The sequence below is a fragment of the Vidua chalybeata genome, chromosome 4, assembly GCF_026979565.1.
Source record: "Vidua chalybeata isolate OUT-0048 chromosome 4, bVidCha1 merged haplotype, whole genome shotgun sequence".
Classification (NCBI taxonomy): Eukaryota; Metazoa; Chordata; class Aves; order Passeriformes; family Viduidae; genus Vidua; species Vidua chalybeata.
Genome location: NC_071533.1, coordinates 69,979,829 through 70,006,423, shown reverse-complemented (window position 1 = coordinate 70,006,423; position 26,595 = coordinate 69,979,829). Strand labels below are relative to the sequence as shown.

Here is a 26,595-nt window from a genome sequence, read left to right as displayed (position 1 = left end):
CCTGCTGGGGACATCGCCAGGGTGACAGGGAACCAGGAAGGGGGGACAGACCCCCTGCAAACACACCCCCGCTTCCAAAACCTGCTTTTATTTACATTTCAAGTCAAATCACATGCAAACTCTTGGTTGTTTTTTTTTTTTTTTTCTTTCCTGGTTTTTCCTTAAGAAGAGTGATTAGCAAAAAAGACGCATTATTAGAATTTCCAAATAGCAATTAAATATACAAAAATAGAGCTTACAAAAAAACCAAACAAACAGAGGAAAAAAAAAAACAAAAACAAAACCAGCGAATGTTTTAAAAAATATTCTGCTGCAGAATTTGTAGTGTACAAACACGTCTATGAGGCTCCACGCTCCATAAACAGTTTTTTGGGAGGGGGGACAGCACCAGGAGCCCCCCCAGCCCTGTCCCCGGGAAAGCCGCTGCCGTGTAATACTGACACCCCCCTCCCCCAAGCCCGGGAATGCGACCGCTGAGGATGGCAGGGGACACCCAAAACCTGTGGTCAGAGAGGCCAGGGGGTGGCCCAGCTCCCCCCCAGGCGCTGATGAGGGGTTTGGGTGTTTTGGCAAGGGGAACCGCTGCCCAGAGACCCCCGGGGCCAGGCTGGAAGCCACGGGATGATCCCAAAGGCCGGGATTTCTGCCTGCCTCCCCCCACGCCATGGCTCCCGCTGCTGCTGAGGCCGGCACGGTGCCCGCTCACAGGGGCTCCAGGCCCCTGAGGTAGCCGAGGAGGAGGAGCAGCCACCCTCGAGAGGGTGGGGGAGAATCCAAACCCGGGAGACCCCACGCAGCCACCACCGGGGGTGACGCCAGGTGCCGAGGGGACACCCAACCGCAGCACGACTCCGGCGGCGAGACCCCATTTCCTGCTGGGAACCGCAAAGGCAAAGGAACCGAAGGCGAAGAGGAGAGGGAGCAGGAACCGGCCGCGACGCTCCGGGGTCCGCCCCGCGTCCCGGGGACAGGAGCTGCCGGAGCTCGGGGGCCGCGGCGCCGCTCCCGGAGGTCGCTGGGGGCCGCCGCGCCGCTTCCCGGCGGCCGCGGGGCTGGAGAAGGGAGGTGCTGGAAGAAGGATGTCGTGCCGAGGACGCCGAGTCCCCTCCTGGCCCTGGCGGAGGATCCGAGCCCAGGCTTCATCCCGGCGGGATGCGGGGCTGCTCAGCTGCGGCCGAAGTGCTTTGGTTGTGTCCGAGCGCCGCGGGCGGGCGCGGCCCGGGCCCGGCCCGGGAGGGACTATACGATGTTCTGGGAGCCGGGCAGCGGCCCCTGCGGCGGGCCCGGGTCCGGCTTCCCGTGCAGCTGCGCCAGCTGCAGCACCGGCATGTTGCACAGGGGACACACCTTCCGCACCTCCAGCCACTTGATGAGGCACCTGCGGACACCGGGGACACGGGCCGTCAGTGGGGACACGCCTGACATCGCTGGGGACACCGACATCACTGGGGTCACCTGACATCACTGGGGTCACTCCCGACATCAGTGGGGACAAGCCTGACATCGCTGGGGACACCTGACATCATTGGGGTCACCTGACATCACTGGGGTCACTCCCGACATCACTGGGGACAAGCCTGACATCACTTGGGACACCTGACATCACTGGGGTCACCTGACATCATTGGGGTCACCTGACATCACTGGGGTCACTCCCAACATCAGTGGGGACACGCCTGACATTGGTGGGGACACCTGACATCAGTGGGGACATGTCTGACATCACTGGGGTCACATCTGACATCATTGGGGACAAGCCTGACATCACTGGGGACACCTGAGATCATTGGGGACATGTCTGACATCACTGGGGACACCTGACATCACTGGGGTCACCCCTGACATTGATGTGGAGCTGCAAAAATCCCCCCAAAGCCCCTTTACCCTGCCCTGGAGCTTTGCTGCTGCCCAGTTTTTAATTCACCATTTGGATGCTTTTATGTTTTACTGGGATTTTTTGGGGGGGTTCTCTGTGTTTACATACAGGGATTTTGTATAGATATGTTTTATATATATATACATTTATATTTATATTTAACAATTATGTTTATATTTATATTTATATGTAATTTTATATATATATAAAAGGGATATAAAAATACATACACCTACAAAAAAAATATATACATAAAAGGGGTCTGTGAAATTATAAACACAGAATCTGTAAATAAAACACCAATAATCCATAATCACATATATAATTTGTATGGATAAATAAAAATAAAAGTTATGTAAATAACTCTGATATAATCATACTATTATGTATGTTATGTATTATATATAATTTTGTGTGTTATATAATATGTTATATAAAATATATAATCTATATTATGTAATATATATTATATATAGTATATACAGTATAGTGTATATATAAATGCATAAATGTGTAAAATATATAATATATAAAATATAGATATTAAAATATTTATATAGATATTAAAATATTTATATAATGACATCAGATATATAAACATAAAGATATATATATATATATATAAACAGAGAATATAAAAATACCTGTGATATATAGTAGGATATGATGTCGTTTTAGCATATAGAATATTATATAGTGCTCTTGTATAAATTATTATTATTATTATTATTATTATTATTATTATTATTATTATTATATAGTAACATAAATTTTAGTGGGTTTGCTTTATTTAAACCACACCTATATATTTTTTATATATAAAAATACATTTTATATAAATATATATTTATACTTATTTATATTTTATATAAAGATATCTTATATATAAATATTTATATATAATATATATAAATATAATTGAATTTATTTATTTATTTGTTTATTTACATTTTTTATGGAATTCTAGACCGGGTTGGAAGGGATCCATGAGGATCACCAAGGCCAACTCCTGACTCAGCACGGGCCATCCTACAGGTTAAACCCCAGATCCCCAAAGTGTGACTCAGTTTTGCAGCTGCTCCACCTGCCCCAGCTGATCCCAGAGGGGCTTTTCCTGCCCCTCCCGCCCTGGGATGGGGGTGGGATAACCCAAAACTTACTTCCTGTGGAAGGCATGTTTGCAGGGACAGATCCCCAGCTCGTCCTTGGGCTTGAACTCCTCCAGGCACACGGCACAGATCTGCGGGGTGTGGCATGCACAGGCAAGGTCAGCGTTTGCAAAGAGAAACTACAAGATGGCTAAAATCATGGAATTATGGAATGGTCTGGGTTGGAAAGGAGCTTAAAGACCACCCAGTGCCACCCCCTGCCATGGGTAGGGACACTTGCCACTATTCCAGGTTGCTCCAAGCCTGGCCTTGGACACTTCCAGGGATCCAGGGGCAGCCACAGCTTCTCTGGAAAACTTGTGCCGGGGCCTCCCCACCCTCACAGCGATGAAATTTCCCCTAAAGGCTTCCCAAATTTTTCTGCCCAAGCTTCAGGATCCCAGGCTGAGGCTCGGGTCTCCCTTTGCTGTGGAAAGGAACCATGGAGCCTCCACAGAACAGCCCCAAAGCTGGGATGTGTTTGAGCTTTTAGGGTGCAGGGGGATGGATCCACACTGCTGCCTGGTCCCTGGCACTGGCTGCATTCCCAGGGATACCTCTGGGAAAAGGAAAAGGCAATGGGACTGCTGCCATGCCTGTCCCAGGGCCGGGAAAGCTGGTGGCTGTTTCTCAGCCAAAACCTCCTTCAGCCTGGCAGCCAATTCCTCCTGACTCATTTTGGATATCCCAGGGGATTTTGGATATTCCTGGATGGTTTTCCTGGCCTCCCTGGCCTGGGATCTCTCAGTGCACCAGGGCCAGGTGCAGCTGCTGGGGTCAGCCCCTGAGGAACACACATCCCGAGCTCCCCTAGGGCCTGGGAGAGGCAGAAATGATGGAAAAAGGGGAAAAGCAGACCCAGAGACAGGGAGGAAAGAGCTGGGTGGGAGTTTTCCCCCCGCAGAGCTCCGAGCAGCCGCCCTGTCATGTTGGAAAATTCCCACCCCGTCCTCTGCTTTCCAGAAACACTGACTACAAATGCCAAAATACAAATGCCCCAAATGGGATCTTTTTAAGCTAAACTCTTCCAGGCTTCTCCAAATCCCAGGGAAGAGCTTGAACAGCTCTGTCCTCTTCCCCACAGAGGCCTCGTCCTCCCCAAAAGCTGGGAGAGCTGCAGACAGCTGGGAACAGAGGTGGAGGAGGAGGAGGAGGAGGGCTGAGCGTTATTGAAGCCATTCCCGGCTCTGGCACGTTCCCAAATCCCTCCTCCAACCCATTTCTCACCCCAGGAAGTGCTTTGAAGCCTGTGTTCCGACAAAAACCCCACTGCAGGTCGGTTTTTAAAGGGAGTGGGTCAGAAATAGGGGCCTGCAGCAGAGACTGCTCAACCCCGGGGCCCTTGGGATTTACCCTGGGGGCGGTGGGGAGTGGAGGGTCAGGATAAAACGTGGGATAGGCTCTGCTCAGGGGATTAAAATAAAATAAATTGTGGTTTAGAAACAACTGGAGCTGGTGCTGAGCAGATGAGCAGCCTCCTGCCTGGATGTGGGTGGGTATTTTTGTTATCTCTAGTGGAATAAATAAATCCAGGCCGTGCTTTGACGCGGGATTTGAGCAGATTCCTGCTCAAATTCATCAGGAAAAATGGGCTGTGAATAGAAACGCTCAGCCCCCAAAAGCCTGGAAGGCCATGGAGATAAACGAAGGTGTTTGAGCCCTCGGGGGTGGGGAGGGAGGAGCGGATCTGCCTCTTGCAGGAGCCAGGGGAGGGTGTTTATCCTGGATTTCAGCTTTCCCTGCCCAGAGATGTGCTGGAAATTGCAGGACCAGCGGGGGTGTCCCTACTCATGGACATTGTTTATACAAGGCCCAGACTGCCTTGGCCTCCCCTTATCCAGTTTCTTATCATTGTGATAAGAAGAACACAATCAATAACAATAATGATGCAGGAAAAGCCAAGGGGAGCCAGGAAGAGGGAGAAGGTTTAATCCAGACTTTTGCAGAGGATCTTTCCCCATTTCCAATGCCCAGCTGTGGCTGCATGCTCTGCTCTCAGTGGAGTTGAATTTGAGGGTTTGCCCCCTCCCCAGGGTGAGGAAGAGGAGGGAGAGGGAGCTTTTGCTGCCCCAGGACGTGCTCACCTCATGGAGGTTCAGCTCCTTCACCTTCTCCTTGAGTATGACCTGCAAGGCAAAGAGCTGGGGTCAGGACAGAGCTTCTGCCATCAGCATTCCCAGGAAAAATCTCCACAGAGGGATCCCACTGTGTGTCCCAGTAGAACTGGAAACCCCCCAGTAAACACAGCACAGCCAGGGAGCACGAGGTGCCCTGTGCAGGGACAGGAGGAGGGGAAAGATAAAACCACAGGGACCAAATCCAGGAGATTTCCTCCCAAATTTAACCCTCCTGGGCTACCACTTCATTTTCCCTCCCATCCAAGCTGAGCACCTGGAGAGGGCTATAAAGGCAGGACAACTGTGTGCTTTCAGCCCAGCTCCACCCAGCTTCCTGCATGGATCAAGGGGTCAGAGGCAGAAAATCCCACAAGTCCTGGAGAAAACAGGACGTGGAAGCAGCAGCCTGACACCCACCTCTGGGCTGTGTTTATTTTAGCTGGGAAGTGCAGGTGGGTGCAGGGAAGAGCTGGGCTTGCCATGGAGCTGCTCCCTGGAAAAAGCCCTGTGGATTCAGGGATTTGGAGCAGCCAGGTCCAACCCTGGGAGCAGATCCAGACCCCACAAAATGTGAGTTTTGGTGACTGGGGGAGTGATGGCATCACTGCTGTGCAGTGGGTGAGGATGGAGTGCTCCAGAGGTGGAGATGTTCCCACTGCTCAGGACCTCAGTGGAAAACTGGGAGGATGAGCAGGTGGATGAGCAGGTAGGTAGCCCAGCTGGTAGGGGACAATAAAATCAGCAGGGGCAGATTGGCCTGGGTGTTACAACTGCCCTTTGAGGGCCAGAAACCTCTCAAGGAGAGGAACAGCACGAGGAAAACTGATGGATTTGGCACTAGGGAGAAGGGAAAAAAAAAAAAAACAAAACTAGAGGATCATCTCACCTGTTTGTAGGCGTAAAGCTCTTTGTGTGCCTGATGCCTGAGCCTGCAATGAAACCAGGGAGAAACACGAGGTCAGGCAAAAAAATCAGGATTATTGTAATACCTCAAACATTCCACTTCCCTCCTTTCCAGCTTTAACATGTTATATTTTACATTTTTGATTTCAGAAATGAGAATGGCCACAGGAAATGACAGGTTTAGGCAACACCCAGCTTTCCCTGTCGCTGGCAGGGCAATGTCTCCATCCCAAAGCACAGAACTCCTCCCTTATCCCTCTTTTGACCTCCCTGATTTTCCAAGAAGACATCAGCCACATAGTTAAGACCAGAAAAAGTGGGTGAGGAAATCACAGTCTGCCATAAATCCCCTCAGTTTCCAACCACTTCTGCTGGCAACAACTCCAACACTGAACGCAGCACCGCTTTTCAAGGCATGGGGGTTCAGACCTGAGGAAAGCCCTGCTCCCACTCCAGCAGGGACAGGGAAGGAGACCCTGCCCAGAGGTTTCCCACCAAAGCCCTCATCACGCTGCTTGGGTGACACTGGGTTCCTCAAACTCAGCTTTATCCTCAAGTCTAAGATCAATCAAACCACATCCACTCCTGGAGCAAACTGAGAGATGGAGATGAATGGGATGGGCCTGTTCCAAGAACACCTGCTGCAGTGGCAAGTCCAGCAGGAATTTTAGGCCACAAGCAAAGTGCTGGTTCCATCCCCTCCCTCCCCAGTCTCCCCTCTCCAGACTCAGAGCCAGCAGAGCGCTCCACAGGCATCCTCTGGCTGGAGAAACCCATTATGCTCCTAAAATAAATACACTTAAAATGAAAATAACCAATATTGCCTCTCATTACCAGACATGGCATTTAATAAAGTGCTTGGAAAACTCAGGAGGGAAGTCCCCAGGGCTGAAGAGCTGGCCAAGGACTTTCAATATAGAGTCAATATGTGGCTGCAAGGCTTGGAGAGCCACAGGAATATTTTCCCCAGCCAGCCCCAAGTGATTTCAGATGGGAAACCCCCTTGCCTAGAATTTTTATTCTCCAAAAATATTCTGAGGGCTGTCTGAAATCCCTGACTGCTTCAACCTGAGCTCCTGGGCGTTTTCCAACCCTGCCACACTGCAGTGGGGGAGTTATAAAAATGGGATGGAAAAAGACTTCCTTATGTCTGACACCCTCCCCCAAAATATTGTGGGCCTTAGAAGTTGAGGGATGGGTAAAAGTGCACTTTAATGCTGCAGGGAGAGATGCAGAAAGTTGGCTACTGAGTCACAAATGTCACAGGGAGCCATCCCTCCTGCTCCAGCAGTGCTGCCTGGCAGGAACCTGCCTTCGGGACCGTGGAAAACACTGCGGCAGGCAGGGAGGAGGAGGAGAAGAGGAGGAGGAGGAAGAGAAGGAGGAGGAGACTGGGGTCTCATCCCTCTGGCAGTGACCCTGAACAGAAACATGAGCAGAAGATGCAGGAACAATAGAGAGAACAGGATGAAACCGGCCCAGTCCGCAGGGAGCCGGTGGCCGGGAAAGCGGTTATGAAACACAGATGGGGAGAAGCGAGGCGTGCGGCTGGAGACCACAGACAAGGGAAAACTCGGAATGGGAAGCAGCATGGGAAGCTCCCTCTGCATGGAGCACTGAGTGGCCACCAAGGGTTTGGCCTCCACGAGCCAAAGCCATTGGAGCACCTTGGTTGAGTGGTGGGGAAGAAGCGACCAGCTGGCCGTGGATCTGCACAGCTCCGTGCTGGAAGCACGGATCTAAAATGCCCCGGGGTGGTGCTGAGCTAGACAGGGAGGTTTTCCCAAAAAAAACCTCCTCCCTGGAGGTTCTGGGGAGCAGCACGAGCACATCTGGTGCTGAAGCGTGCGAGCTCAGCCTGCTCCTCCTTGCTCTCTGAGCCAGGATCCTGGGCCAGATGGATCCTGGTGGGGCCTGGTGCAGCTGTCGTGAGGAGACCCCGGATCCTGGCAAGTGCTGCTCCCTGTCGGAGCCGGCTCCATCCATCTCCTGTCAAGTGCTGTGACTCCTGAGGAATTCCTGGCAGATGGCTGACCAAGATAAAGGACCACACAGTGCCTGGCTGCTGATCCGGTGTGCTGTCACCCTCCCTGAAGGAACAACCACCTCTCCTGGGCTTTGGGATCTCTTCCTGCAGGAGTGGGGGCTCCTTGCTTCTCTGGGTGACTGAATCACCTACAGCAAGTGAACAACTATGGGGATAAAATGCAGAGGAAAAATTTTTGCAGGTTTACCTCTGAGATTTCCATATTAGATTCTTTCTAGTAGAAAGAGTAGAAAGGTCCTGGGCACTGGTTTTTTATTCCATCATTGTGTGGCTGTCCCCAGCTCAGCCGGGCTCCTTGGGCTCTTCATGGAATCACAGAATTGTGTGGGTTGGAAAAGCTCTCTAAAATCATCCAGTCCCCAGCACTGCCAAGGCCACCACTGACCATGTCCCCAAGTGCCACATCCACACTACTTTTAAAAACTCCTCAGGGATGGGGACTCCAACACTGCCCTGGGCAGCCATGCCAGTGCCTGACCATCCTTCAGGTGAAGAAATTTTCCAAATACCAATCTAAAGCTCCCCTGGCCCAACCTGAGGCCATTCCCCCTCCTCCTGTCCCTGTTCCCTGGCAGCAGAGCCCGACCCCTCCTGGCTGTCCCCTCCTGTCAGGAGCTGTGCAGAACCACAAGGTCCCCCCTGAGCCTCCTTTTCTCCAGGCTGAGCCCTTTCCCAGCTCTCTCAACTTCTCCTTGTGCTCCAGACCCTTCTCTACCTCCATTCCTTTCTCTGAACACAAAACCAAACCACTGTGTTGGATCCTGGCAGGTCTGAATGCAGAAGGAAACAACCCTATTAAAAAAAAAAAGAGGCTTTTTAGGTGCTGTGTACCCTGAGCCTCCCAGAGACTTTGAGCTGCTCCAGGCTGGGCTGGGATGAGCCCTGGATGATCCACAGCAAAGCTCAGTTTGAGTGAGGATGCTGCAGACTTGACTCACAGCAAGGGTGGCATTGCTCAGCTCAGCATCCTTCTGGACTGGGTTTTATGGGACCGAAGGCAACATGAGTTTATCACTTTCATTAATTCACCAGAGATCAGACACGACCAGCTGCCTGCAAAATCTCATTTCCTCGTTCTTCCTTTTTTTATCTGTAATTTTGCCGAGCAGAGGCAGCAGCCACGAGGGACCTGAGCTCTGACCAGAGTGGTCTGCAGCAGCAGAAGAGCTCAAGGATCACCTGAACAGTGCACAGGCAATGAAGATTTTTGTTGTGAAATTCCTACTGGACTCTTGTTTTGAGCCAATCCGATTAAAAATGTCACTTTTCCTTCCCTTGGAGCAGGCAGCACAGCCTGTATTGACACAACTGTTGCAAAGCACAGGCCATGTCCTCTCCTTCCCCAGCACATCTTTTATTTAATGCCATCAGCTCTGTGATTTGGGGTGAATTCACGTGATATTGACTCTTCCACACTCCACATGCCTCCCCAGCCAGGGGATGTGGGGAGAGCTGCAGAAGCTGCTCTGATCCAGAGCAGGAAATGAGAACCAGGGCCTGAGGGTGGTGTCATGAGCCTTGCCTGGTGTTTGCCAAATATTTGGAGATGTGGAGTTATGGGAAAGGAGGGAGAGGAAGGGGTGTGTTGATGCTGCACCTATGGGAAAGCCAGGAGCAGCTGTTATCTGCAAAGAACCCCCACGGATGGAAGCAGAGCCCTGGAGCTCTGGAGGGGACCACCCTGTCCTTCTGTTGGTCTCTCTGCCCTTGCAGGTGGGTGGTCCTCATCCTGTTGTCCACCTACAATGCTTCCCAAACCCCACCAAAATTCAGAGTTTTCTATCCCAGATGAGCTGAGATTACAGAGCAGCTTCTGTGGAGGTGGATGCTCCTGGGACACTGGCACAGCTAAAACCCACAGCACGGCAAAACCCTCCCCAATGGGGGCCGGAGGATCCTGTTTTGGTTCTGTCCTGCCAATAAAAGAGCTGAGGGAGGAGGGCTGAAGAGCCACTTGTAGAGTCTCTCTAGGGTTTTGGGCTATAAAGGGATCACTGGATGACCTAATCCAACTCCACATCTATCATGGGTTGCTAAATAGCACCTCGGGAACAGGAGCCAAAACGTCTCATCCGGAAAGGTCCTCGGTCTTGATTTAAAGACGTGAGGAGACGGAGGACTTGCCACTTCCTTGCTGGCTTCTCTCACCGGTTACTCACCCTCTCTCTCTTACAACACGCCTCCAGCTTCTAAATTTAAAGATTTTCTGGCTTGACCTTCCAGACATTACTCCTTGTTATTCCTTCTTTGGGGTATAACACACCCAGCGAGTGCCCAGGAAAATACTCTCAAAGGCCAAACACCTCTGCAATTTTCTAAGTGAGCCATATAGACTCAAGCTCCACCTGAGCAAAACAAGTCCTTGAGCCCTCTGAACACCTCAGGTCTATTTTCATACACATTCAAAACATAATTTTCATAATTGTGGGAAAAAAAATTAAGATATGGTGCCCAAGCAGCCCAAATCACCTGGTAAACCTGGGTTTGGGCTCATCTGCAAGATTTTGCTTCATACAGAACTGAAAATGGGTGGAAATGATCAAGTATTTAGAAGGTTGACATTGAAATCTCGCTTTCCTGGTCTACAAGAGCAGGATAAAATATTTTCAACACCCTCTGGATAGGTAACCTGGTGTGACTGGCTGCTGTGGCGCAAGGAGAGACTGGGTACCTGTTTTACAGGAACACAGGGAAGGGATGTGATGCAAGCACAGCTTTCAGGGAGCTGAGGCCAGCTGGAAAGACAGAGGGGAAGGAAAAGGGATGGAAAAGCTGGAGAGGAGAGCACTGGAAATGCAGAATTTTGGCTACCATTGCTAGCAGAATGATGACCTCTGCTCCCAGGCACAGGTTGAAGCACAGCCAGCCACCCATCTTGGGTTATCAGCACAACTCGTCTCCATCACCACCTCGATTCTCAGGCACTGTGGTTTTTCCCCACTTGCCTCATTTTCCCTCTGTCAGGAAGTTTCTCCTCTCAATTAGCGGCCCAACAATCTCCCCAATGGCCCATAAAATAATTAAAACAAGCCCCAAACTGGAACAGCCTTTAACCCTGCCATCCTGCTCCCCCATTGCTCAAGATTAACACATCAACTCTGCATCATTAATCTCCAAACTGTGCCGTTGAAGGAGCAATTTGTGTTCAATAAGCAACGGAGCAGGTATTAAACATTCCTTAGGCACGCAGGACATGAGTTACTCATTACAGAGGGAAATGTGTTGAAACATTAAGCAGAAAGCAGGGACCATGAAACATCCCTTTCCAGGTTTTCTGAGAAGCTGACCACAATTCCATACCTTTATCAGCAAACGTGTGTCTCCTGGTTTTAAGTGGATAATGTGACTGCTTTGTGGGACATCAGGTTGGCACAAGATGTGTCAAGGGAATTGGTGGTGCCAAGGAAATAAGGTGCTGCCATCCTCTTTTTGGGATGGAGGGATCAGTGATGGGCCTGGAAGCAGGGAAGCTCTTGGGGAACATTCCCTTACAATATTCCCTTACCTGATCAAGTAGCAACAGAAGAGCAAACTGAGGATGAAGACGAAGATGGCTGTGCCGAAAACCACGATGTATATGTTGAGAGGAAGGTTCTGGAACCCGATGTTCGGCATCCTGAAACTGTAATGCTGGAAGTCTGAGCTCATGGGTAGGCTGTGGAGACAGGGAGAAAACACATGGATGTGACATTCCTTAGGGATGCACTGTGCAGACCAGTGGTCCCCTGAATGGATGTGGAGGGGGCTGGAGATGACTTCTCACTCATCCCCCCCCTTTCCTTGTCCAAAACCAAGTTCCCATCTTGGTAACCCTGAAAACAAAGCAGGGCTGCATCAGCTGGGGCTGGGATTGTCCTTTTCCCACTGTGAGCTTCTCCTCCAGCTCTTTTCCTTTCACACATCATCCTTCAAGTTAAAACACTGGATGAGATGGACGGCAGGAATTGCATCCAAGCAGCCCCAGCTGCAGCCAGCGTCCCTCAAACCCCACAGTAACTTGGTAAAAATACTGCAAGCAGCCAGGAAGCCTTGGAGCAAGGCAAGTTTGCCTTCCCTTCCCCTCCAGTGGTTTCTGACTCCTCATTCCACAGAAATCCCCCACCAAAATAATCAAAGATGAAAAGGAAGAGAACAAGAACATTCCCAGGACAAACAGCAGTGCTGCTGAGAGAAATTATGGGGAGACTATGGACTCTGTAAAGGAGGCTTTGTTTGTTTTCCCATCTGAGATGCAGGTTTGGTGGTTTAAGAGCACTTCTGCAGGTTTCAGCTTTACTCCTCAGCACAGCCCCAGGCTCCTTCCCCCCAGGAAAGCCCCGAGGCACCAGCGAACAGGCGGCCAAGAGGAAGAGGCAGCAATTTTGGCTGTCATGTCCCACGTCTGGGACCCGTGACCAAAACCTCCCTTCCCTTGGAGAGCCCCAACTAAACCCCGAGCAGCTGTCTGGGATAACGATTTCAGCAAATCCTCTCCCCCAGGATTTTAATTGCTCTTATTTATTATCTCTTATCTTCCTATCATTTTCTGAACCGTTTGCCCTCAGATGATCACAACTGTTGCTGGCCAGGCATAAAGTTCCCCTGCCCCCAGCTTAGAAAAGGAAGTTAAAAATACACCTTGTTTTCCCTTCTGTCCACGGGAGAGCAACGTGCGATGAAGTTTTACAAGCAAGGAAAGTACCTGCAGTCTGAGCCCTGTTTCCCAAATAAAATCACAGAGGGATAACAAAAGCCTCCCCTGGAGCGGGGAGTTTTCCAGTAATTGCACAGCTCCTCATTTTGCACAGGGTGGGAAGACAGTGGGGAAACCGCAGGATCTGAACCCACACATGCCAGGGAGCAATGCTCCAAAATCCAAGTGTCCTCTGAGTGTCCCCTCAAGCAGCATCCTCATTCCCAAATCTCCTTTCCCCTTCAGGCCCTTTTTTTGCCAAACCCGGTGGGCTTTCCTCTGGCTTCCCACGGGGAGCAGACTCACCTCTCATCCCGGCTGCCTCACCGGGACTATCCCCTTGCTGAAGGCAACATCCCTGCCAGCCCCAGACACCCGCCCGGGAGCCTCCCTGCTCCGGCTGCTTTCAGTTTCCTCAGCTCGCTGGAAGTTTCGAGGCGATTTCTGGTAAAGCCTGGATTTGATTAAAGCCTCCAGAGACCAACACGCATGTTCAGAACCTCTCCTGGCCAACGTGGAAACGCTACGAGAGCTCGGGGAGCCGGCACATCCCCCTGCCAGCGCTGGTGGGGATGGGATTTTATAGCCCAGCAACCACCCAGCAGCTCACGCTCCTCCACCGACGCCTGTTCCGCTCAGCTGAGCTGGTTTGCTTTGCAAATAAATTTTAAAAAGCCCAATCCAGCCCCCAAACCTTTGTTCCCAGCTCCGGCGGAGTTAATGCGCAGCTCGGCGTCGCAGGGCTGGGTTTGGGTTTCAGTCCCGCTGGGTCAGAGGGATTTGGGACGGGTCAGGGGCTTCCCTCGGTCACACTGGTGGCATGAGGGCGTTTCAGCTGGAGGACGCTGCCCCACCTCGCCCTCAGGCTCGTGCTGATAATCACTGCCTTTGGCCAAGCCTCCAGCTCCTCAACCACCGGGAGAGAAACGTCCTCAGTCTGGGGAAGCTCCAGATGACTTTTTGCAAGGAAGGAGAAACAACTCTTGGAGGACAGGCAACAAAACCAACCAGCACTGGACTGTAGCTTTTCTTTCCTTTACAACTCCTTTAACTTGTGATGCTCTTCTCAACAATCCCACTAAGAGATTCCGTGGGTAAGGAACATCCAAAGCTGCATTTGGGGCAGCAAATCCCATCGAGCCAGAAAAATTCCTCATGCTCATATGCACCTGAGCTGTGCTGCTCTTGCACCAGTCCCCACATCCATGAGCACAGCTAGGAACCATCACAGCCCTCAGCAAATAAACAGTCAGCAGAAACAGAGCTCAGACCAACCCCCAGCATCCCACTGTCCTCTCCAATGGAACCATTTCCCTAATATTTTTCCCCAAAAGGGTGTCACAAATGCAGCCACGACCTACCTGCCAGCCATGTCGTGGGGGCTCAGCTTTCTGGGGACAACCCTTCTGTTCCCAATGGAGCAAATCCAGGGAATCCCACACCAGATTCATCCAACCCCCGTGTGAAATAACCTTCTCCACATTGGAGCTGCCCTGGTCCTCCCTCCCTCCTGCTGCAACAGCTGAGAAATGTTACAGCAAAAAACACGGAGGTTAAAGGGGAAAAATCAGTTAGTCTGCCCAGGATCCAGGAAACTGTTAACTTTAAAAGACTCCAGTGAAATCTGATGATTTCAAGCAGCCAAGCTTTGGGGTTGTTTTTTTTTTTTTAAGGGGAGTGGAGGGGAGGAACTGTATTTTAAGCTGCTTCAGATTTGCAAGGGCGCAGCCAAAAGAAATAAAAAAGGAGCCATAAGGAAGGATGAAGAGTTTCTGGTGCAGAACAAAAGCCTCCCTGTTGCTCTCTCCATGGTCAAAGCATCTCAGAGCAGGGAGATGATGCTTTTGGGGCATTCATGGCCCCCAGTAGGTCCCTGAAACCTCTGGGATGGGGGACACAGGCTGCACATAGAAAAGGGGGCACTGGCACAGGTTGTCCAGAGAAGCTGTGCCTGCCCCTGGATCCCTGCAAATGTCCAAGACCAGCTTGGATGGGGCTTGAAGCAACCTGGGATAGTAGAAGGTGTCCCTGCCCACGGCAGGGGGGTAGAACTGGATGGTCTTTAAGGTCCCTTCCAACCCAAATCACTCCATGATTCTGTAATTCCATGATTCTGTGAAAACCAGCAAGGAACAATGGTTCCTTGTCCTGGGATGCAGAGAGCCACAAATGGCAGAACAACCTGAGCTCCACATCTCCTTCCTTACACCCCCCAATGACTCAGCTACGTGGGGCCAAGCACATCCATGTTTCTCCAAGGAGGACAAAACCCAGCTTTAATTAAAAGCCAAAGTGCTGGTTAATGGCCCATCGACCAGCCAAGGAAGGGAGTGTCACAGGTCAGCGAGCTCCAGCGTGGCAGGGCTTTGATTACAGTTGGGCTGTGAAAGGTAAACCTCACAGAGCCAAGTCCCAAATTAATCCCCATTAGAGCCACAGCAAGCCCTTAATACTGGGGCCAACCTCGTACCCAGAGCATTCCTCAGGAGATCTCACAGGGATTAATAAAGGATGCAATTGTCTTCTCATAGGTAGAGAAACTGAGGCAGGGAGGAGGAGGGGAGTGAGTCAGAGCTGTAGTCCCTGAAGCCAGGGGGTGACAACAGGGATGTCACTTTAAGCAATGCCATGGGCTGAAAGCTGCAGATTTTTGCTTTCCTGCTGCTTTGCCACATGGATTTGAACTGTGTGCTCCTTCTTGGGGTTTTACTTATTAAAAGGAGCTGCTTGTTCTTTTCTAAAAAAATTTATTATTATTTATTTATAACATCAGTGCATAAAGGGGCCATGCATGTGCCGTGCATCCTCACACCTAAATACAGCCCACATGCTGGGTGGAGTGGTGGCTTCTGCCTCTGCTGTTGTAAATAAACTCCTGTTTTTAGAGGGATTTACTTTATGTTTTCAAGACAAACAACTTTCTCCACAGGGGTTCAAAGCAAACTCAGACTGAATCTCCTCAGCCATTAACTGGATGGAGCTGGTGGTCCGGGCATCCCACCGGCTGGGCTGGCAAAGCCAACCCATCTCCAGGAAACACGGAGCTTCAAACACCCAGTGGAGCCAGACACAGGCAGGCCTGAAATCACAAATCTCAGGGAAAAGTGAATGCTAAGCCGTGGCCAAACTCCAAGCTGGAATATTTTATCGATGGGAAAGGTTTCAAGCGGGCATGAACGGCGTCTCGAGTTTCAAAGGCGTTTCGCAACGTGTTTCAGACAGGTTTAACCAAAAGCGTTATTAACTGGTTGAAAGTTAAACTGGGAGCAGCTGACAAGACCTTTCTGAAACAGCCCAAGCTGTGTTGCAAAGCAGGGTATTCTTCCATGGAATGATTCTACAAGAGGAAGGTTATTTAATGGCTATGACTAACAGGATAATATTTAAAAGAAAAAGATTCTTCCAGGTGTTAAGAAGCAGCAGCCAGAGACACCCTCGTTTAACTTGCAGGCAAAAAATCCCCCTCGTGGACCCCAAAAGCAAAGCAAAGCCCTGACTTCAAGCAGCTGGAAGGAATTTCCTTCAGCTCCGTCTCTGGAGCTGGTCCAGCGCCAGGATCCGCAGCGTGGCGATGGGAAAATCACAGGCAGCTGCAGAGCCAACCCCAAACCAGCATCGCTGCCGCCCCTGAGATGCCACGCAGCTGCACCACCTTTGCCTGGCACGGAGTGGGGGGAAAACTCAAGTGCTGCTCCAGCCAGGAGCGATGGCCTTTGCTGTCCAAAACCAAGGAACAACAGGACTGAGCATGGGGGGAAAACAAAAACTCTTGGCATGGTGCAATTTCAAAGAGCTACGACGCTACCATGGGGATGCCGCAACCAGTGCCAGCTCCGAGCATCCAACCTGGCCCAGATCCTTCACTCCACAAACCTGGCAGGGAATGGAGGAGCGTGAGGGATGGTGCAAGGCTTGGCAGGGTTGTTGATTAGGGAAGAAGGAACATCACAACAGGTCCCTCACACCACAGGCAGAGCTGTACTGGGATCCAGCAAAGCTTGGCTGGGGTGATGCAGCACCACCACAGCAACAGACAGAACTTTTGGGTGTCAAACAGTACCAAAACCCATTTGTTTCACCCATTTTGGCTGCCTGGAGGCTTGGGAGTGCTGGTGGGTTTTTGTTGTTCGCCTGGGCATCCGAGGAAGCAAACTGACCTCCAAGCACAAAACACTTTGGACCTTTGATCCCTCTTCCCTAAGAGCGGATCCGATGCTTTTTCTGAACTGGAATCAGGAAATTTCCTGGCTGTGTTCCCCAGCTGGCTGACACCAAAAACAAAACCTTAACCCTCTCCACTGCCTCTGGGCAAGGGACACAGCAAGTGATGTGACAACACGACAAAGCAATTGGAAAAAAATAGGGAAGTCTAAGGAAAGCAACATCCGGCAGCACAACTGTACTGCTGCAATTTCCCGCAAGTCCTTCTGATTCCAGACAGCTGAAGAAACAATCAATCCCAGAACTTTAAAACTGAAGAGAACCTTTAAGTGTGAATATGTTTTTGCTACCACTGGCAGAGAAACGTGCAGAAATGGGTCAGCTGCAGCTCCCATCACCCACTGTGAAGTCAAGTTCTTTTTCCCAGTGCCGTTGGAAAAGCAAACCAGAGGTTTGCTCAGGGCTGATTTTGCAAGTTCCAGGAAAACAGGCAAAAATAAATAGAAAAAAAAAAAAAAATAAAATCAATAGCACGATTTAATACAGTCTGGAGGAGGGGGAAGCAGAGTTTGGAGGAGAGCCCTGCTTGAGCTCCCATCAGGAATGAGAGTTGGGAATCACTTCCCAGGAGGGTTTGAAGCAGAGCTGGCAGCGCCTCTCTCGGAAAGGCTCACACGAGCTGCCCAAGGACAGCTCAATTCACTGCTTGGAGATGAAATAACACTTGAAGCATTTTTCCCCTTTGGCCTTGGGGATTTGTAATTATTTTTCCCCTCCTTTTCCTGGCACAAAGTTCCAACGTCACGACCTGGTGAGCTCACTCTTCCTCCCCAAAGGGTGGTGGGAAAGGATGTGCTGCTGCTCCTCCTGCCCCCAGCCCTCTTTGTACTCCTGAGGTGAGGAGGCAGGAGCCACCACTTCCCTATATGGGCTGATGGTGGTGGGACACACATTATTAAATCTGGGTGTATTTTAGCCCAAAAAGAGCAATGAGAGCACAGGCAAGTGGGAATAATCTCCCACCTTCATTTGTGGTAGGTTTTCCTTGTTCACAGTGTTCCCCAATGAACAGGTTCCTTGGGGAACACAAACTGGAAACTCCATGCGAAACACAGCCTACGCAGCTGAAGGGTCAAAGCAGAGAAATTAGTGTTAAACACTCCAGGGAATTTGAAAATTCCTGGGTGATGACACAGAGCTGTGGGAAGCAATGGGGGCTCCCAAAATACCACATCTGGAAATAAAAAAAAATCCCACTTTGATCAAGTAGTCTTCAGGCTGAACCAAAACCAATCACTTTCCATGGAGCCGAAGAGTGACTTGCCCTCTGCACACTAATACTGAGAAGCAGATGGATTAAACAACTTCCTAAAGCCCTTTCCCCCCCCATTTCCTAAGCTCCTTTAATGAGGGGAAAAAAAAAAAAAAAAATCAGTGCAACACAAAGAGATCAATAATCCTACAAAATCCTGCTGGAGACGAGCACCCTGAACCAGTGATGGGATCACAGCTGCCAGCAGCCATCCTATAAAGGCAGTTGGAGGAGCCAAGCACAATTTGGGAACAGGAAGGCAGAATGATCTCGTTGACACTAAATAAGGTTGCTAGGTTATGGATTTTTGTGAGGGGGGCCATAATCTGAAAGGGGATCCAGATGGCTGTAAAGCCTTGTGGTGGAAAAGCAGCATGAGGCCAGAGAGGGAAGAATTCCTCTTTATGCTGCTGCTGTCTGCTCCTGGATCCTTGGTTTCAGTCCTCAGGAATGCACTCCGTGGACCCTTTTTAATTGCATCATTTATATTTGAGGTAAAAATTAAGAAGAAGAGGTAGGTGGATGAAAAGGGTGAAAAAGCTGGTGACTGGATACCGGGGAAAAAAGTCCCTAAACAAATCCCAGGGAGCAGCCGTTCCCCTGAGACCACTTTGATCCAGTCAAGTTTGTATTTTACAATCCTGACAGCCTGAAAAAGGTTTCAGGAAAACCCAGACAATCCCAAACCCCAGCCTGCTGGGAATTCACACCAATGCCACGTCACTGCTGTTTCAAATTTTTCCTAATACTTCCAAAAAATGAGCTGCACAGACAGTCCACCCTTTCCTGGTTTTGACTCAAGTACTGGGATTTAGGGGAGCATTATTTTTTATCATTCCTTCTCCCTTGCTAACAGAGACTGGAATGGTTTTGCAACACTTTATAGAGTCCAGTAAAAAAGCCTCCTGGGAGTTATATGGAAACAGGACAAAAACTGCTTCACCTCTATGGGATTGGCAAAAGAAAGGTGGCTGCAAGGATGGAAAACCCCTCAAAATTTAGTTGGAAATGGAAAATGGAACTTTTCCACAGCCACACTTGCACAGTCAAGTGAGCTGCTTGGAGAGAAACATTCACCAACCAACAAATGCCTCTCCTCCTCTGTCACAGAGTCTCAGCACCAAGGGTGATGCCATGGGATATCATCCTTTTTCCCTGTTCTCCTGGAATCGTGGCCTGACCTTAGTGGGGTGCAGAAAATGAAGAGACCTTAGTGAAGCACTGGCACAGGTTGTTTAGAGAGGCTGTGGATTCCCTATCCCTGGAAATGTTCAAGGCCATGTTGGAGCAGCCTGGTCTAGTGGAAGGTGTTCCTGCTCATGGCAGGGTGGTGGAATGAGATGGTCTTGATGCTCCAACCTAAACCATTCCACGATTCTGTGATTCTAAAATCCAGGTGTACCCATACCCCAGGGGTCTGTAACCAGGAGGTGATGGACAGCTAGGTGTAAATTTTCAACATCACCTGCTCACACCCCTCCTTTGCCCAGGGATGCTGCTTCTTACAGGGGTTCCTCATAAATTGAGCCCTAAATAAGCAAAACCCCAATTTACAGCTGTGCTGCTGATGCACAGCTTGTTTAAAAAAAAAAAAAAAAAAAACAAAAAAAGCAAAGCAAACCAAACAACTTTTGTGAGTTACTTAAAATTTACATTTTTCTTGCAACTGACTGAACAAAACGTGCTAAATATTTTCCAAATGCTTCAAGGGTACAAAGCTAAAAAACCACCAGTGGGAATTTCAGGCGTGTAACAGTTTACTGTTGGATCTCCATGAATTCCCGGGTGCTGAATCGCCTACTAGAAGGGAAAATATATGAGTGGCACTAAGGAGGTGGCTTAGCAACGAGCAGGCTGGCAGCTTTGAGTGGCTTTTTAAAGGTCAAGAGAGAACACAATGTCTGGAGCCCTCACGTTCCATTTTTTTTACTACAATTTAATGATATTTCTGGCCAGCCCGGTTATTAAATTGCCACCTCGCACCGGCCAGCCACACATCTGTTAAACCCAGGCTTTAAATTAAGACTTTCCCCTCCTAAATATCCCCTTTCAACCCATTCCCACCTTCACCAACATGGGGAGGGGGGGGGGAAAGCTTTGTCGGGATGAAACAGAAGGAGAGGTGCCACCATGGAGGGGATTTTTGGGAGGTGCTGCTGAGCAGCATCATTGAAATTCAGCGGGAGAAGCCGGTTTTCCTCGGCTCTGCGGGGGCTGCCATGTTAAATCACATTTGGATTCACAGTACAAGGCTGCTAAAATACCACCGCGGCGCCTATTGGCACATTTCAATGAAAACGCCGTGGCCTCATTAGTAGAGTGGAAATTATGAGCTTGTCTTTGTATATATTTAAAAGCTCGCCTCTGAAACTCTACTGGGTCGGGGCCAGGAATTCCTGGCTCCGAGCTCCTACCACTCGGTGGTTTGGGATTGCTTTGCTCACACAGGTCAAGTGACCACGCAGCCATCGACCCAGGAGAAAAGGCATTTAAAAACTGCCCCGCGGGGAGAGGCAACAGGGTTTGAACTAAACCCTCCTCTCTGTCAGCTGGTTAGGGAGCAAGTCTTAATGAAAGTGCAGGTTGTAATTAAGAGGATGCAGGAATGTGGGTGTGTGGAGTTTCATCCTGCTCCCAACAGTTGGGGTGAGAGCATCCCGTCGGCCCAGAAGCGCCGTACCCCTCTGGGGATGGACCACAAAAGCCCAAATCCTTTGAAATGAGGGGCAAACTCGTGAAATAACACGTTTTTTCGGGACCTGGTCCTCTCAAGATGGGAATTTGCAAGTCTCTGTGAAGGAAAACTTTGGGCTCAGCTCCCTACTTACCTGCACGGGCGCCGCAACGCAGCCAAGCCACACAAACCCAACGTATCTGCTTGAACAGCTACTGCGGTTTGGTACCAGGGATGCTGGAAGAAAAGAGAAAAACACCCTAAAAATTGCACAAAAATCCAGAGGGAGCAAGGGAGAGGAAGAAGACATGGTTTTTAAATGCTTGGATTCGCAGAGGCTCTCAGAAATTGCTTCAGCTCTTGGTAACAGCAGAGAGATCCCCTTTTAAAACACGGCGATGACGTTACGTGGCATAGAAAGAATGGGGGGGAGGCTTGGCTAATCCTCACAATTTTATAAGCATCTGAGACACTAATCCCTTGATCTCATTGAAAGGGATTAGAATTACTCCCTAGCCAGGAAATTTAAGAAGTTTTCTACCAGATGTAAACAAAAGCACGGAGCAGCCCGCAGAGATGGCTGCCACACAGCGAGTCCTCCCAGAGAAATCTGCATCAGGACTGGTTTTGGGGTGGAAAAGGGGGATTTCCAACCCAGTGCTGCAGAGGATTGTTTGGAATTATGTGGGTATCCAAGACAAGCCTGATCACTCCATCCACAGTAGGCTCAAGACAGGATCCCATCCTGGGCAAGAAACCTGCCAGGGCTTCACAACTCATATTTGGGCTCCAACTCTTATGGAAATGGATGCTTCAGCTAAAAAAAAAATCCATCCCAACCACCTGACTTGTTCTGCATTGGCCTAGGAAAACATCATTTTAATAATAAGAAAAAAGAGAAAAATCTCTGAGCAACAAAACCTAAGTTGTGCCCAGCTATGCAGCAGCCTTCTTCCACACAGCTCTGTGGTAAGGACCTGGGTTAATAAGGAAAATATAATGTGACACCCTCATGGAAACAGACTGGGATCTGCTGCTACCCTCACAATGAGTGACTCATAATATTGAAGAATCAATTATTTGATTTAGAAGATGAAGCAGGCAATGTGCAATCTGGGGTTTGATATCAAGCAGTTTGCTACTAAGTTGGATGTTCCAGCTCAGAACATCAATAGATAAATCAAACCTAAAGGAAGCAGAAAGGATTCAGGGGATCCTTTGGAGAAGAAAAACAACTTTTGTTAGAAAACAGATGTTTTCTAAGAAAGAAACTAAACTTTTGTCAGTGCTTACTTCTTTCCTCTTTTACATTCCATTCAAAAAAGAAACCTAAAGAGGCTCAAGTTCCAACCTCAGTACAAACAAGGCCCCAATTTCATCAGCTTGTCTTAAAACCCTTCCTTTTGGAGGTGCCTGAAAGGATGGCAGCAGAATCCCTCTTCTCCAGCCCACTTTTCTGGAGGACAGTGTAATTTTTAGTCTTCAGGCACAAATTCTCCCTTGGCTTTGGAAGAATACCCACCATCCCCATTGCAGACCCATCTCCCAACTCCCTACAACACTCCTGCTCCCAGCTTTAGCATCGAAGGCTGGAATAAACCACCTGATGTCAGGCTTGTCTGCAGCTCCATCCCTCCCCCCTGGCGGCAACACATCCCAGGCCTTTCCCATCACCTCCTCGACCTGTTCCTCCCGCTGCATCACTGGCAGCTGCCTGGGGAAGATGCTTTGGGAGGAGGAGATACAAGGAGGAAGCCCCAAGGACGGTCAGAAGCACACAACAGCTCAGCATCCCTCAGGCAAAGCCACAGTTGAGAAAATGATCCGTTTTTCCTGCTTTTACTCCCAAAGTGCCGCCCCCAAACAACGCTCAGCACAACGGTGAGGGTGTTTTGGTATGAATGTCAAGCAAGATTGGGGTGCTGGGCTCAGCTGACAGACACCCAACCCACAAGAGCACCACCAGACAGGCTCCAGCCAGCTCATCCCAATTCAGCCCTCAAACCACCCAACACCACACAATCCCATCCCACTTCAGATGGCCACCACTGCCACAGCCTCCAAAAGCCTTATCTTTTATCTCACACGCCGAGAGCAAAACACCGGGTTGTCATCCAACACTTCCCAACTAAAAAGCGAAAGAAAAACCCCAACCCTGCAGCTTCGTTTGAGCAGAGCCAGGAAATTGCCTCGGGGGAAGCCCAGCCTGGCGAAGGGTTTTTACAGGGAACAATAGGAAAATGGGAGTCGTTAAAGCGCCGAGGAAATATTTACCGGCTCGGGACAAAGCTCTGCGTGGAGAGAAGTTTAACTCGGTCCCTAAAATCCGAGAGTCCCGGTCAGCAGGAGGCACCGATCCACTCGGGTGGGTTTGTTGAAGCTGTCGGATGGGAGACTCTGATCCCTCCAACCCAATTCTGATGGGTAATTTGGCTTCCCCCACTTTCTTACCTGCCGGGCTGCTCCTCCTGGATTTCAGTGGACCAATGGGAGAGCTGAAATGCCCTGGTTTCACGCCTGGGAAGCTGCACGGTCACGGAGCTCTTGTGTTTTCCCCGAAATACTCCAGAAACCAAGAAACTGGGAAACCCACTCCTACTGCACAGGCTAGGAGAAGCTGGAATCAGGAGGGCAGCTGCCTCCTGCTCAGCACTTTCAGTTTCTCTCTCCAAGCACTCTCCTGGCACAACTTCCTCTAAAGCGCTTTGCGAGTGAAAAGCTGCATTAGTGGTGGGATTAATCCTCTGAGGGGATAATAAAATCACAGAATCATGGAATGGTTTAGGTTGGAAAAGCCCTCTAAGGCCATCGAGTCCAGCTGCTAACCCAGCACTCAAAGGCCTTCACTAACCCATGTTCCCAAGTGCCACTTCTACACGGCTTTTAAATCCCTCCAGGGACGGTGACTTCAGCCCCTGCCACGAAAAGGTGGTGTCAAAGGCCTTGCCAAAGTCCAGAAAGACACACCCACAGCCCCTCCTTCCTCCACCAAAACAGGTGACCTTGTCACAGAAGGAGATCAGGTTGGTCAGGCAGGACCTGTATGTCACAAACTCACACTGGCTGCTCCGGACCCTCTGACTGCCCTGTTGGTGCTGTGTGAGGGCACTCAGGGTGATCTGCTCCTGTCACTTGACTGACAGCCCTGTAGTTCCCAAAATCCTCCTTCCTGCCCTTCTTGTAGCTGTGTGTCACATCTGCTCACTTCCAGTCAGCTGGGACCTCCCAGTTAGCCAGGGCTGCTGGTAAATCATGGAAAGTTATCCCCATCCACTGCAGCAATCCATTTGTTTGAGTCATCCCACATGACTCTGTGCTGGCAACCATGTCACAGCTTTCCTGATGCACAGTGGTTTCCAGATCCTTCTCCTGTTGGTGACCACGCTGTGGGTGTTGGTGCAGGTGCACTTCAGTTAGGTTATCAATCCCATCACCTTTTTGGAGAAGTCCCAATTCCTACGTGGCCATTCTCAGGGGCTTTCATGGTTTCCAACACATCAATAACCCTTGTGGCTGTGCTGCCACATGGATCTCCATCCCCTGCCTTCATGGACACAGCACACTGAAGGACCTGGCTAGCATGCTGTCCCTCAAACTTAGGTTGGGCCTCCAGAATTATCCCATGCAAAGATCCTTTTCCCCCTCGAAGCCAGGCGAATCCAGGTTCTTCAGCAGTCTTGGTGTCCTGCAAACCCACCCAAAAACAAAACTAAAGCCAAAATAAGCCTGGAGAAGTCATTCTTTCTTGCTCCTCACACTCACAGTCCTGAAGATGAAGCAGAAAAAGCAGGACATCCCTACCTAGGCTTCCCGCCACCCTGCCTTCACTGCTCCTCCTGTTTCTCGATGTCTCTGCTTTTCCCACAGCCTGATCCAGCTGCAGCTCCAGCATTGGAGCAACGTGAGACCTCACAGCATTCAGCTACACTAAGCCAGCTGCTTCCAGCTAATTTGGTCCATGAGCTCCTGCTGCCCATCCACTCATTGGCATTAGAGCCGGGCTCGTCTCCTCTCGCCATCCCTTCAGCACTGCATCCGTCTGTGAGCAGGACACAGGAGCCCTCCACATGTGGCTGGAACCCTTCACGACTGTTTTTTCTTCTTTGATGGAATTTAAACATGCCAGACAAGTAGAAAAATGACACATTCCCTGTGTTACTGTTCGAGAGGGAACAGCATCCAAAAATGATGCAGCTCCACCTCCAGCAGTGACCGCAGTGACCGCAGTGATCCCGGGATGGAGGAACAGGCCCTGCTCCAGCCCACTGTCAGTGTCAAGGCTCTCCCATCCCTCAGGACAGGAAGCAAATCACCACTGCCCATGGCTGTAGCAAAACCACGTGGGCTGGGATCCTCTCCTGAAGCGCGTTTTCCATGGGATGGCTGGCATTCCTCAAGGCAGGAGCGGCCCCGCCGGGCCCAGGCGATGACTGGGCTCGCTGCAGTTAAGCCCGGTATCACATCATCACTGATGCCGCTTTAGAGCCCTGTCAGCGACTCGGGGTGGGGACACGGGCACGGCAGGACGGCCACTCCCAAACTCAGTCTGAGTGGTTCCAGGGCAACAGTGACAGCGGAGGGAATGGCTGTGACGGCAGATCTTATCTTGTGTCAACAACACTCAGCTTTAAGGGGAATGATTGCAGGAACGAAAACAAACAAACCCAGCTCGGGCACACCAACCACTGCTGAGACCCGGGAAGCTTTCACCCCAAAAAACACCCTCCAGGCTTCCACACCAACGGTCCAAATTGGCTGAGGACCACCAGAAGGATCTGCACCTCCTGCCCTGGCCCCAAGGATGGGCTTGTTTGGGTTCACTGTGCAGCAGGAGCCTGGCAAGGTGAGGGAGGACCACGTCTCAGCTCTGTCATCCCAAGGCAGAAGACTCCAGGTGCAGGTGGTGGGAACAGGAAACGAGCACCAGCTGTACCTCTCTCCACCTTTTCCACATCCAAGTGTTGTTTTATGGCTGGGAGTGAATCACCCACAACACCTCTTCTGCCACACAGCCCAAGTGGAGGTGATAGCAGGTCACTGGGAGGGGTGACCCAAGGGGGAATGCGTGGTGAGATGGTCCAGAAGCACAAAAGCTCTCCTTGCAAAGCCAGACATCCTCCTGTAATCCCACACATCATTTAGTCCAGGAAGCAGCTGGAAGTTGGCTCTTCTTGGGTAGAACCTCCAGGCTTGGTTCAGATCCATAGTCTTGAGCAGCTCTGCTGCTTCCTTGCCATGGAATCCTCGTCCTCTCCCTGCCTTTCCCCCAGGACAGGGCTAGAACCACTCTCCAGCCAAGAACAGTGGCAGCAACCAGCAGCCATCACCTTATTTCCCATGTTCCCAATATTCCTCATCTGAAGGTCCAACAGATCCTACAACATTCAGAGCACGCTGACCCCAAGGTGTCCTTCACAGCTGGTCCATCACAGTTATCTCCAGTCACACCTGGAGGCGACTGCATCTGAGCCTGGGATGCACAAGCAGTAAGTTCCAGCAGAGCTGACCCACCTCCACATCTTGTTCTCCCCAAATCTGAGACAGCCTTTGACCAAACAGCAATGCCAGCAGACCTGGAGTGTCCAACCCAGCCTTGGTGACCAACGGGACAAAATCAGCAAACCTGAACCGAGCACTGGGGGAACAGAGGTTGTGGGAGGTTGTGGAGGGGATTTCCTTCAGCAG

The 26,595-nt window shown here is 50.3% G+C and overlaps 1 protein-coding gene across 6 annotated transcripts in view; it reads right to left on the bottom strand.

Moving 5' to 3' along the window:
- Positions 1 to 72: 72 nt before the first annotated feature.
- RNF24 (ring finger protein 24) overlaps positions 73 to 26,595 on the bottom strand; it is a 29,329-nt gene continuing 2,806 nt past the window's right edge. For 2 of the 6 annotated variants that reach the window (XM_053941515.1, XM_053941514.1), the window contains exons 2-7: positions 21,065 to 21,147; positions 11,597 to 11,746; positions 6,028 to 6,070; positions 5,109 to 5,150; positions 3,037 to 3,116; positions 73 to 1,378 (exon numbers count right to left, since the gene is read on the bottom strand). In XM_053941515.1, the coding sequence (XP_053797490.1) occupies positions 1,240 to 1,378; positions 3,037 to 3,116; positions 5,109 to 5,150; positions 6,028 to 6,070; positions 11,597 to 11,739 (447 nt within the window). In that variant the 5' untranslated portion in view covers positions 11,740 to 11,746; positions 21,065 to 21,147 and the 3' untranslated portion in view covers positions 73 to 1,239. Of the gene's footprint in view, positions 1,379 to 3,036; positions 3,117 to 5,108; positions 5,151 to 6,027; positions 6,071 to 11,596; positions 11,747 to 13,069; positions 13,166 to 14,124; positions 14,205 to 21,064; positions 21,148 to 23,361; positions 23,839 to 26,595 lie in introns of those variants that run through there. The other 4 variants (XM_053941511.1, XM_053941510.1, XM_053941512.1 and 1 more) reach the window with 4 other exon arrangements.